At 39.4% G+C, this 13,403-nt stretch overlaps 1 protein-coding gene across 3 annotated transcripts in view; it reads right to left on the bottom strand.

The window, feature by feature from the left end:
- Positions 1 to 1,293: 1,293 nt before the first annotated feature.
- The window catches only part of LOC143157115 (macrophage mannose receptor 1-like), a 66,735-nt gene continuing 54,625 nt past the window's right edge, over positions 1,294 to 13,403 (bottom strand). For 2 of the 3 annotated variants that reach the window (XM_076331640.1, XM_076331642.1), the window contains exons 26-30: positions 13,088 to 13,240; positions 8,712 to 8,828; positions 6,597 to 6,764; positions 3,081 to 3,134; positions 1,294 to 2,698 (exon numbers count right to left, since the gene is read on the bottom strand). In XM_076331640.1, coding sequence (XP_076187755.1) covers positions 2,448 to 2,698; positions 3,081 to 3,134; positions 6,597 to 6,764; positions 8,712 to 8,828; positions 13,088 to 13,240 — 743 coding nt within the window. In that variant the 3' untranslated portion in view covers positions 1,294 to 2,447. The remainder of the gene's footprint in view (positions 2,699 to 3,080; positions 3,135 to 6,596; positions 6,765 to 8,711; positions 8,829 to 13,087; positions 13,241 to 13,403) is intronic. The other variant, XM_076331641.1, reaches the window with a different exon arrangement.

The following is a 13,403-nucleotide window of genomic DNA, read 5'->3' as shown; positions in this document are numbered from 1 at the left end:
TTCTCTACATTCCATTCAAAAATTCCTATTAGAGTTTGTCTATCAAGTATCAGTGCTCATCTTCAGCTTACTACATGGAACTGTAATGATTTCCTGTGCTATAAATGCCACTCCTTCCATGTTTGCTCTTTTTAATGGGAAACTTGCTTCAATCCCATTGTATTGCAATAGAAGGGACAGGAAACCATGCAGCTTAAATTTCCTCCTCTTCTGAAAATCTTTCAAGTCTTTTTGACTCACGCTCTTTCTAAAATGAGCAGGCCAAGTAGATCCATCTTCAGAGTAGAGCTTCTGAATTGGAACCTCCTCTATGTTTTCTGTACCCATTTGGACAGGAAAGCGAACAGAGACAGCATTTCACAGAAGCAGCTACACCTACTGCCAGCTATTAACTAGCATGGCATTTTTCATTCTCTTCAAGTTGGAGATGATGCTGGATTTCAGGCAGTATAAATGGGTAAATGAGTTCAGGACTATCCAGGCTCCAGTAGCTGGGCTCTCTCCCTGACACTCTTTAGCTGTAGAGATGTACCTGGTAAGTATGGCAAAGCACCAGAAATGAGACATCCCCTCGATCTTTATTTTCTTTCCAGTCATACATTTGCATATCTACATGTGATTAAATGTTATCTGGAAGAATCACTCAGTGTGCAGATACTGCCTTAAGATTGTGCAAGGCCCCAGAACAGGGCTGAACTACTTTTGGGTAGAGACTGCACTTACTTGTTGTTTGCACAACAGCCAGTGCAACGAGGCTGTGATTCCAGTCAGGGTCTCCTACCTTTCACTGTCCCTTTCACATACCTTCCTAGCTGGCACCACTTCTCCATATAATTGAAACGGCGTCATTCTTAAGTCAGTCAGTCAGGAGGTTTCTGGTACATAAGCCACATCAGATGGCATGAAGAACCATTAGAAGTACTACTCCTTGAAAAGCCATGCTCAAACAACTGTGCATTAAAAATGGGAACAGCAGTAAGAACAGAGGCAAGGAAATAGCTGGGAGAAAGGGAGCAGAGCCAGAGGAGAAAAGGAGTTCCAGGACAAATTTCTCCATCTTACCTACACGCGTATGTAATTCAAGATTTTTACTAAACCACTCAGCTGACATTTTTGTCTTGCTTTTAAGCAGATAATCCCTGGACATATTCAGGAAAATACGGTCAATATATTACTTGATCACAACTTTGGATAGAATGTCTCCACGATTGTATCATCATCTCCTTTTTAACTTTATCCTGTTACAGAGTCTTATATAGACAAGACTATAAAATGAAAAACTATTTAAAAAAATCAAAGCTAGTTACTGTTTATTTCACAGAATAAAATCTGAAACCACAAAACCAAACCTTGCAAACCTTTGTATGCGAGTGAGGAATCATGCATGATTTACATTTTACAAGATTTACAAAAATTAGGAATATAAACTCCACACTGGGGAATCTAAGATTTCCATAAGTGGTAACTGATTTAGCCATTTTAGAAAGGAAATAAAATCAGTAGTAACTAATACATTGGTAAAGCTAAATTGTTCTTGACTTCCAGCAGACACCCCACAAACCTATCCTACCTATTGAGAGGCTGTAGGAGAGCAGTACCAACACGTGATCACCACAACAGCTATCCAGTGCTCCTGTAAACCTTCAGAACACGTATAGGTATTGTTCCTCCTTCCCCTCAGTAACTGTTGTCCTGATAAGGAGGAAGTTTTGCCATGACCTTCATCACCTCTCCCAGACAAACCCACTTGTGGCCAGCCAGAACGCTGGCAGTTAATGCCAACCACACTTTTCCATTCCAGAGGCCTGCCCCCAGATTTTACCTGATTAAATCCTACAGTACATAAACTACAAGAACCACATTCTTGGTTCTCTGTGTTGTGTGAAATTGTGGGAACTAAAATTATATCATAAAAGGATTTTTTCCCCACGTGGTTCAAAGAGGATATGCCTAAATACAAAATTGTCATCTAGCAACTACCCCTGTAGCTAAGTCCCTAGGAATACTTGAAAGCTAGTAGAATTAGAGAGATGTTTGCTGAATAGCTTGGAGAATCTGTGCATTAGCATGGCTTGAAATAAATCTGGTGCAGAAACTTCAAATCTTGGGAGCCCTCTCAAGTGGATCTATCTACATTTTACTTCCTTTATTGCATCCATTTCTAGTGTTCCATTTAATAATTAGTCAGTATTAACTCTTAAGACCCACGCTCACCAGTCTGGGTCATCAAATCGTGAGATCTGAAATCTCACACATGATACAATGGTTACAAAATAAAGTAAATGCTGTATATAACATTATGCACACACTGAAACTGGCTACTACAGTATTTGCACATGAGAAAGTAGCTTTGGCTTAATTCTAATTGCATAATTTTATTAAAACAAGGCACATTTTATTACATTACATTTTACATTACATATTACATTACATTTCATTTTATTACATTACAGTGTCGCATGTTCATTCCGCTCTATGTTGGTCACAAGATCCTTTGTGTCACTAGTTCCAGGAACTGCATCACTATTAAAATACAAATTGTTCTCAAAGCTGTCATTTGTTGACAAGCGATTCTTTCTTCTTTTGTAGAAGAGGTAGCCTGCAAGGCCACTTCCAACCAGGATGAGGATGACAACAATAACTACAGCTCCTGTTTTACCATGGTCCAGAGTAGGAGCCTTCTCGTCCTTTGTCATTGCTGAAAACAAGTACAAAGAAATCAAGAGGACGCTACATACTCTTTATCTGATTACTGGAAACAATTTATGAAGCGTGATGTTTTAAGTAAAAGTGTTCCATTTGTTTCAAAATAATGAGAGACAAAAGTAGCAACATAAAATTAATTTATTTTAAAATGCTAACATTGCATGCTATATCACAAATTATTTTTTTTCTAAATCTGCATTTGGACACTGAACGGAGTATATTGTGTTCTACTAGGAAATAATATGCTCCTAGGAAACAGATATGGTACTCAGGTATATCAGAAAATGTACGAGACGTAATACAGAATATGATTTGTTCTGTTTATGATCTTATATGGGACTAGTTTTTGTCTACTTGAAAGACAATATTCTTACCCTTTGTAGGCATTTCAGCTGGTGGCATTTCAGCTGTTGGTGGCATTTCAATTGCTGGCATTTCAAAACATTGAGAAAGAATTATGTTATTATAGTATTCTGTTATTTATTTCTATATTATTTATTGTTTATTTCTATATTTGGAACCTACTGAAAATCATATTCAGAGAAATATATGGTAATACATACCACTAAATACTGAAAACACTTGGGTTTAGTCCACACAAAGCTATATACACCTATCAAAAGGCATAGCACAATGATCAATCGTATTCTGGTCTCACATGTAGGTATTTACATAAACTAGCAGAAGAGAAGAAACATCAAAGAGCTCCATGGAGACAGATCCTGACATCAGTGTAAAACCACAAGAAAATCTACACAGCACCTTCAGGACAGAGATGATCAAACATAATCCTCAATATAATTACAAATTCTTGCAGTATTTGTTATCTTATATGAACATAGCAAGTGTAATAAATTTGGTTTGCCAAAAGACTTTAATGGCCTACCTACACAAACAATTGAAATCGCTCATGAACTCCAAAGTGTCTTAGCACATACCACATCCAAACTAAAATGTTTGTAGCTCATTCAAAATTTAGTATCTGGACCATGAAATCTGGCTTGCTGGGAAAACTGGGCCATCATTTAAGATGAAGATCCATATTTTGCCATGTGGACATAAAATCAGTCTGTAACTAAATCTTGAATCAATGTTCATCATGCATCATGTTTCATTCTGAAAAAGGTGAGCCCGGGAAGTTAAGTTGTTTTATCAATCTCCCCACTAACACTGCCTGATTTCATTAATAATCCAACAATCCTGACTTCCAAAGAGTTTCCAGAACTCTGCTGGAGTGTCTGTTAGCCCAGCTAGTTTTACATCTAGAGACAAATATTACTCTATATCTAGCTCTTCAGAGTAAAACCAGACATGATTATTTCGATATTTCCAAGAGTTTCTATATGTCATGTCCAGTTCTGGGCTCCCCAGTACAAAAGAGAGAGTGAGCTACTGGAGGAAGTCCAGTGAAGGGCCACTAAGACGATGAAGGGACTGGAACATCTCTTACATGATGAAAGGCTGAGAGAGCTGGAACTGTTTAGCCTAGAAGAGAAAGTTCAGGGGGGACTTATCAAAGTATACAAATATCTGAAAGGAGGGTGTAAAGACGACGGAGCCAGGCTCTTCTCAGTGGTGCCCAGGACCAGAGGCAATGGGCACCAGCTGAAACACAGGAGGTTCCCTCTGAACATCAGGAAACACTTTCTAACTGTGAGAGTGACTGAGCACTGGCACAGGTTGCCCAGGGAGGTTGTGGAGTCTCCACCCTTGGAGATACTCAAAAGCCATCTGGACATGGTCCTGGGCAACTGGCTCTAGGTGGCCCTGCTTGAGCAGGGGGTTGGACCAGATGATCCCCAGAGGTCACTTCCAACCTCAACCATTCTGTGATTCTGTGAAGATAATGCTACCTTATGTCCAAAACCACAGTGTAAAAAACAGTCTCAGAAATGTAACAAGGAATAGGAGGAAATAATTTACATTATGCAAATTTGGAAAATAGTCTTCTGGCTGCATTGCTTCATTTGACTGGAAAATTTTTGGAATATAATAACCTAGACACTTTTTCCTTGTTCCTCACCAAAAAATGTTGACTGACCAAGTTCAGTATAGCACTGATCATGCATATTATGCATGTCACTGTTGGTTTTTGGTATGGGATGACTGCATGCTAAACCTTCCTACAAGCAGTTAAACAAGCAGTATATTTAGTGATATGAATCTGCTATTCCTGAAAAGTGAGAGTGAGATGCCAGGAACATAATATACCTAGTCACTATTTGCAGCACAATCAACTAGCACCTGTTGAACTGCTGAACAGCTCTTCAGAGTACCTCCTTACGTAAGAAATAAAGTTAAATTATTTATGGAATAGACCCACTACAGAATTTCAAATTACTAAGGTAAAAATTGCCAAAAAAAATGGAACAGAAAATAGGATCTATTCTACGGGAAGACTTCAGTCACAGGTTTGCATTTGCAGCCTCTTCAGAAAACAGCAAACATAACAAGCCATAGCGAGTGCAACTAAGTAAAATCATGCTTCTAACACCCCATTTATTAGCCTATAGCTATTTAATACATCTTTTCAATTCTGCAAATGGAGCATTATCACAGCTCTGCAAAACTGTGCCGAGCCAAGCTGCATTTCTACGACAGTGTAGGATTCAATTGTGTCCTGTTCCTAAGTGAGCAACTATATCGTCCTGGCATTGACACTGGCATTTGGCTGACTCCATGGCATTCCAGCTCAGGAGGCTAGACTGGCTGAAGCTAATCCTAAAAAAAACCCAACTAGCTTTCATCTGCTTCAGCTCCTTGAAATGGCTCAGTGTCAAAACAGTACCATGCCAGTACCAGCACAAACAGATAAGTTGAATGGTCGAAAAGGAAGGGTGGCCATTGATTTTAACACTTGTTACGTACATCTATGACTATTCTGGATAGAGAATGAGAATAAAGTGCCTTTTTGTTTGTCAATCACAATGTAAAAAGACAGGTAAGTAGGCTCTGAATGGATGGCTGTATCTGACAGTTCTGCAGTATTTCCTGGAGAAGATAGAGTCATCATTACAAGCATCTGAGTAAGTAAGAATAATTTTCCATGAGAGCAAATTCATAGAAAGGATAGCAGAATTTCTCTCATTTCCAGTCTTGTAGAGGAAGTGGGCATATTTCAGCTGCTACATGAATTTCACACTCCTCAGTAAACATTAGTAAGAGATTTTGATATTGCAATACATGCTGGAAGATTGCAATATGTGCTGGAAGAAATGACTGGGATGACTTTCAGGAACACATATGCACTAGATGTCCTTACTGTCAAATTTGCACATTCAATTATTTCAGGACACTTCCAGTTTAGCACATTCAGACTATGCCATTTGCTTTGTTTTTCATTCATTCATCTTCTCAAAACAGGAGAACACAGAGACAAAAGGTCCAAAATTGTTCATTAATTCACAATTCATAAATACTCAATTCACAGAAACACTACTTCGTACTCAAAAAATGCATGCACATGGGACTTCCAGAGGGAAATAAGCAAAGGGTATTCCTCAGGCTGAGCAGAGGGGATACCCTAAGGTATGTATTTTCAAATAGATGAGATAAATTTGTGTGTGCAAATCACAGTACTAACTTTGTGATTACTCAACAATTATCAATACAGAAGAGGCAAACTTGTTAAGTGTATACACTAGGTACAGTTAAGATAGGAACACAATCTTTTCAAAACAATTCAGAAGTGACTTGAGTACGGTCAGCACTTCTACTTTCTGACAAGAGTTATTCTTTCTTTTTTTTGGCATGCAAATGTGCATCCCTTGGCATTTATAAAACCTCAAAACACCCAGCTAAAATGCACTCTGTGTAATGGCCATCTACTAACACTAGCACACAAGAAGCATACTCCATAAATAAAACAAATTCATAAATGTAGCACTTACTTTTTGGCTTTTTACAAACATAGCCTTTGTAGGAAGAGCAATAGATATTATTCCAGTGCCCAGAGTTTGCGTACATTTCAACGCAGTGCTCATTTTGTTGAGGGGAAGGTTCTCCTACATTCCAGTTAACAAAATTCACTGCAGTGTTGTCTAGCCACAGCCATTCTCCTAATTGGAAAAACATTGAATATGGAAAAACAAAACAGTATTCATTTCCATCTTGACACCTGCTCCACATTTATTGCCTTCCTGAGAAATCTACTTGTGGCCACTCTTGGAGACAGGCCACTAGACTATTTAGATTTTTGGCCTGACATGTCATGTTGCCCTTAAGTTCTTACGCAAATGATACAACATCACTTTCTGGAAAATGGCAGGCCAATCTGGCTTATGATGTTACAAAGGCAAGAAAGTTTAAAGAATTATCTCCCACAATTTATTGCAATGGTGCAGTGTCAATTATTTATTCAGTTTATAGAAATTACTGATGTCAAAAGATAATTTATCTTCAACTGAATGCCCTTTATTTCAGTAATTTGTAGGGAGGTTTTGTATTACTCTTTTCAAAGCCCCCACTGAAGTCTTTCTAAGTCCAATTTTCTTCCGTTTCTTTTTCAGTTTCTGCTCCTTCCCACTGGCTTTACACACACGATTTTCCTTTTTAAAGATCTGCTTCAAAAATCTTGTGATCACTGTTGTTCAGCTATGCTGGGACTTTCTGTCTCTTCCTTCCTGTTCTTTTTTTTCTTTCTTTCTTTTAATAGTGTTATTTATTTAGAATAAATGTGCCCCTTGTGACTCTTAAGTTGACTCAAACAAGCAAATTCTTAGGCTCAGCATGAAAGCTATGTTTTGTTTTCTTGTAAGATTCTTCATATTTTGCTTTTTTTTTTCTTTTTTTAAATACCTGCCACCCTTTGTGTCAGGGCATGGCATCTGGATACAATCGCTTTTCCAAAGACATGAAATTTAGTTATGCAGTTATGCTGAAATCACTGTACTTGCTATCTGGTAATACAATGACATGTACTTGCTGAAGCAGCTCTTGTGCTTATGATCACTGTAAGAACTGTATTGTTCTGCACCTGCTCTAGAACCGCTTTAAAAAACACTTCATGTGTCAATTAACCACATGAGTAAACCTCAGATTTTCTTTATGTGTTATGCTTATAAATCATTACTCTCTTCAAATTCTTTCCTCCTCTACTGAAAACTTTCCCTTTTCCTGGTTAAGATTCAAGTAATGTAATTGAGTACTTGTCTTCTCCCCAACTGGTTTGTCATTGAAGTGTTTGAGCAAGCAGTCACTAAAAAACCCTCCAAAATTCAAGAAAACCCCACCCCAAGTCACCTGAACCATTCTGCAGTCCTGCCTCTGACATTGTTACACTGGAACTTTTCATCTGAACAGCACAAGACTGAAGTAACTTTTAGGTCTATCATAAAGACAGAAATATCTATTTAATTGAATACTAACTGTATTAATGAAAAAGCAATGATGATCAGCAAATTTAAGATTTAATTAAAGCAGCCTGTTGCCTGTTGTCTCTTACCTTACCTCCCTTACAGTGAGGCAGAAAATAGAAAAACTTGTGATACACAATTCCAAAGACACAAACAATTCCAGCTTCAAAGTGAAGCTGTTCTGAGGGCCAGCTGTAACTAAAGATGGGTGACAGGTCATTCCAGGATTGTGATTCCAAAGACTAGAGGTGATGTTAGCCACATTATTCTCTAGCTCAAAAATTGGAGTATCTCAATGACAAGCATATCAACCCAGGGCCTCTCCACATTTGAGAAGACCAATTTGACTTTGGCTCAGCTCCCAGTACAGTCCTGTCTGTACTCTGCTATATGCACCTTTGTGCCTTACTTTGTTGTGAATTACTTTTCTTGCTTTAAGATGAAATTTCTGTGCCTACTCTTTCTATTATATATTACTGGTTATTGCTTGATTACAACTGACCAGCTTCCCCTATGATGGTAATATATTACCTTTTCTAATTTCACTTTTTATGTATTACAGAAGTATAATGTGAAATTTTCAACACCCATGTCAAACAGCTTGTGACAGTTATTCACCAAACAAAAAGACGTCAAAAGTAAAGAAATTACCATCCACATTTCTGTACATTCCTGTCCAAAAAGTTGATGTTTTCCCTTCAAGTGGTTCAATGGTATATGCCAGAAAGTTGGCTTCAGCTGAGTCTTCAACCGATACCAAAGAGGCACCTGGAAGACACAGAGAAAAAAAAAAATCTCTTAGAGACATAAGTTTCACAGTGGAAAGCATTCTCATTGTCCTGTCAAATGCCAGTCTTATTTTTGCCACTGATTATCTGTGCTAAATTCCAGAGTTTGAAGTTCAAAACAGAAACTAACTTTGCATAATATCTTACGAAGGACTCTGGCATTGTTGCTGATGTATTTCTTATCATTTCCATGACATTGCAAACTGTTTGTTTCCTCATCTGCTGGGAAATAGCAACATAACTGAATAACAACTCTAGGCAAAATACAACAGGCCAATATGGTATCGAGCATAAATTTCTATTGATGTATTACTATTTAAAAAAACCCAAAAACACTCTAAACAAAGTTAAAAGCTTTTAGTAAAAAGTATGTATAACTTCAGCCTGTACACCATATAACTTTGCATATTAATGATTAAATGTTTTCTGAGCCTTTGTATAGCTCATGTATAGCACAGACTTTGCTGACTTTCTGAAGCGCAGTCCTTAGTGTAACTCTTTAACCAGGTCTTGTTTATTTTCCTACATTCTCCTTGTAGCCTTCAGAGAAAGAAAGATCATCTTGGTCATCTGTTGCCCAGTTAGTGTAGTACCCTGTTAGTCATCCTCATACAACACTAGGCATTCTGCCATAATGATTCATTCTGCCATAATGATTCAGTCTGCATGATGCCCTAGCGAAGTCAAGAAGTCACAGCATGGAGCCAGCAGACAGAATGAGCTACACGACTTTGTATGGAGTGGCATTAAACACTGGAGAAAGTGCATCTTCAGTTCTCTTTAGTGTGGGGCTGGAATCCAGTCGATAGGTATGGAGCAATAGCTGTGTTTGGCACTTGATTGTTTTGATTTGGCTGTTGAATTTTTTAAGGTATTTTTTTCTCAGGTAAGGAAGGCATAGTTGCAGAGAATGAAAACGTAAGTGTCATTTGAATCACTGCTGAGCTACTGATAAATTCTGCTATGGTTCAGAATTCTACTATGAGTAAGATATAATTGGAAAATGTCCAATTGCAAACAAAACCCAGAGTGCAAGCAGGGACAGCAGAATATAAGAGATCATGGGACGTTCCTCTTTTTTCACTGTAGTGAAAACAGAGTCTTTATGTTTTTCTAATTGTTCCTCTTTTGCTGAATGGTATCAGATGTTTGGTTACTGTTAGGTTGTATGATAAAAAGCTTCACTGCACATCCACAAGGGAGCACAGAGAGACAATGGCATATGGGGGACCCCTTCCCTGGCTACTCCCAGGCTCATCACAGGAGCCATCAACCCATCAAAAGCCAATCTCCACAAGCCCAGAGGAGCAAAGAGGCACAATGGCAGGGGAAGAACCCAAATTACAGACTCGGGATGGGACATCCTGCTCAGGCCCCTCCTAGGGCTGTCACAGGACAGCCTCAGTGCTAGTGTCCAGTTGTTAAACCCATCAAGACAATGACAGAGTACCTTTCAGACTGAGGGGAGTTACCTAGGGGTATGGGAGACATGATGGGATCCAGAAGAGCATTTCAAGATTGCACAAGACGACTTATGAGATGTTCAGGGGAGGAACCAAAGGCAGGGAAAGGGATGGACCTAGATGCTTTGGGAGGAACAAGCATGGGAAAATAGAGGGATAAGGGGATAAAAAGACTGGTTATGTGTAAACAGTTTGCTGGTCAGTATGGTGTCTGGCCATGCCTTGTGCCTGATCTGGGCAGACAGTCCTATCTTCTTATTACTCTATTTCTAACTAGTTTCATGGGTGAAAGCTGCTTCACTCTATGCATGTGTGTGCATGGGGGTCTAAGTACCAGCAACTGTAGTGGGACCATGAGTCAGAGACCCTTGTGTCCGTGGTGCCGGCAACAGGAGCAAGTGCAGGTACACAAGTGAGTGTGTGATCACTAGGGAATATCAAGTCAGCCTAGCCAGCAAGTAGGTGAGCCAGGTGTGCGTGTGCATCACCAAGGGTGAGACCACAAGCTGAGCTGGCTATCGGAGGGAGCAGGGGAGTCCCAGACAGCTGATGGAGGGACCATAAGGGATCGTGCGCGCATCTCTAAGGATGAGATCAAGGAGGGAATGGCTACTGGGGGACCAGGGGAGTTCCAGCTAGCTCTGTATGTGTGTGTGTGCCCCTGTGTGTCTCTACAGGCGAGACCATGGGAGATTGACTACTAGAGGGACCGGTGTGTGTGTGTGGCGGGGACAGGGTCTGTACCAGCAACAGGAACCAGGCTGGTGGCTGTGGGGGCTCATATTTCCAGGTCCCAGCAACTGAGGACACTGAGATCCATGGGCCAGCTACTGGGCAAACTGAGTGTCTGAGCCCAGCTGCTGAAGGGATCCACATTGTATTTCTGTATATATTCCCACTAACAGACCTTCATCCTGATCAACTGGAGAGGGGAATACAATAAGGATGTCGGTGTAGGTTATGTTCATGTGAGTGCTCTGTGTGTCTGTCTGTGCTGATCTGTGTGGCCAGCCATGAATATATGTATAGATGTGTTGTATATGTGTGTGTGTGCCTACAGGGAACACATTCTCAGCCTTGTCATTGGTTGGACTTGGGAGCATAGAGCCATTGCCTCTGCTGGGCTGCTGGATTCAGCCTGCCCTAACAATTACCATGAAAGATTAAGGGTAGCATTGAAGGGAAGGGGATGTCAGTGATGTGAAGTCTTAAGTATACTAGCATTCAAATTTTAAATTCCACATAATTCCAGTCTTTTGCCACACACGCTGAAACAAATGGTCAGTGCCTTTTTCTAAGGAATCTTAGTTCAACAGAAAAAGGCAATTCTGATGTAACTGCAGATTCCAACAACAAAGATGTGGGACAGCTGTGGACAACCTGTGTCAGTGAGCGGAGGCACCTGCTATCACATGCAATATCATCATTCAATTCCGCTGAAACTTCACCTTAAAACTCTTTCATTTATTTGCCCTACTCTTCTTACTGAATGTCTGTTTCAGAAACTCAGTCCTCCAAAGAAAAAAAATATTATTTAACTTCTCACACAAGCTTATTCAAAATTATAATCATTCCACTTAAAGCAGAGAACTGCAGATAACAGATAACAGCTGTTATGTGAACAGCTGTCAAGGTCCTTTTGACTATGCATAACTAAGAACATACATTGCAGCTTTCAAAGACTGAGCATCTGTCATGTCAACAAAAGAACTCAGAAGACTATGGAAATGGGTCACACTGTAACAATTGTCATAGTCTTAAAGACTGAGCTACAGCAAGAGTGTTGGATTATGGAGACTTTTCTATATTTAAAAGTATATTATCAAGTATCTTAACCCAAATGTTATGCAAATGTTGATGTGGAGAATATAGTAAGATTTAAAAAACATACACCAAAATTTGAAACTTCCCTCAAAAATACTAGTTTCTCAAACTAGAGCTGGCAAGATACTAGTTCACGAGAACCCAAGAATGAACGTGAGTACCAGCAGAAAGAGTGAGATTCTTCTTACCCAGCTCTAGGTGCTATATTTGACATGGGTTTCACTGGTAGGTTTATTATCAGTGGAGACCTAATCAACCCAGTCAGTGAAGTTTAGGGCACAATTCACCTGACCAAATGTCAATATATACTTCCAGTCAAGATAAATCTATATTCAGTTCCACTGACAGCATGAACAAGATTTTGCATACTCTAATGGGAGGTTAGACACCTAAGCCACATTGCCACCAATGCTATACACACCAATGCTATAGACATATGAAGGCTGGCATAATGAATCTTACATCACTTTCCCAGAGAAGGAAGTTGTAAGAATGAAACAACACAGCAACCCTAGTTTACTAATATATTATCCAGCCTGGAGAACTGTAACTTTCATTCCAGTGGCATAAAACTGCAATAATCAAGGGGCAAATTAGATCACGAATACAAAAGATATAAAATGCCATTAAAATAAGATTTAGTGACTGCTGTGGGTGAGGCTGACTACCTCCTAGCAGGGTCAAAGGACAAAGTTTCCACTTTTATGATCTCCACTCCAGGCCACACAGCTCCTCTAATGCCTGGTCCCACACACATGAAAAACAGTGTGTGCCACTGGTAGGCAGCTATCTTCCACCTCCTTCCAAATTAAGGCAATAATTGGATACAACTGTCTTGTCCAACACTTGGACTATTCTTGAAATCACAAAAATACATAGCACATGTTCAGCTTTCCACAGAGAGGAAAAACAAGTCAGAAAGATGTGCCTTTTGATTAAGGAAGATACTTACCTAGTCGAAGACATTCTAAAGATGCCTGGGCCCAGTTTCTTGTAGATGAAGATTCAATGTAGTAGCAATGACCTCGGAAAGGGATCCAAGACTTGTGTCCTTCTGATTCAGGGCACTTTCCTGGAAGCTGAGGGGGCTCAGTGGGAGCTTGAACTATTTAAAAAAAATTTTAAAAAAAGAAAGCACAAAATTTAAAGAAACAGCTTCTTATACATTCTTTTATCATGAATAGATTATTCTAATTGAATGTTAGAAAACTCACTCACATCTTGGTAGCCTATACTGCTTACTACAACACAATAATGGGAAAAAGTCC

This window comes from Aptenodytes patagonicus, chromosome 2 (genome assembly GCF_965638725.1).
Source record: "Aptenodytes patagonicus chromosome 2, bAptPat1.pri.cur, whole genome shotgun sequence".
NCBI classification, from domain to species: domain Eukaryota; kingdom Metazoa; phylum Chordata; class Aves; order Sphenisciformes; family Spheniscidae; genus Aptenodytes; species Aptenodytes patagonicus.
The sequence above is the reverse complement of the archived record's forward strand: the minus strand, read 5'-3'. Positions and strand labels throughout refer to the sequence as shown.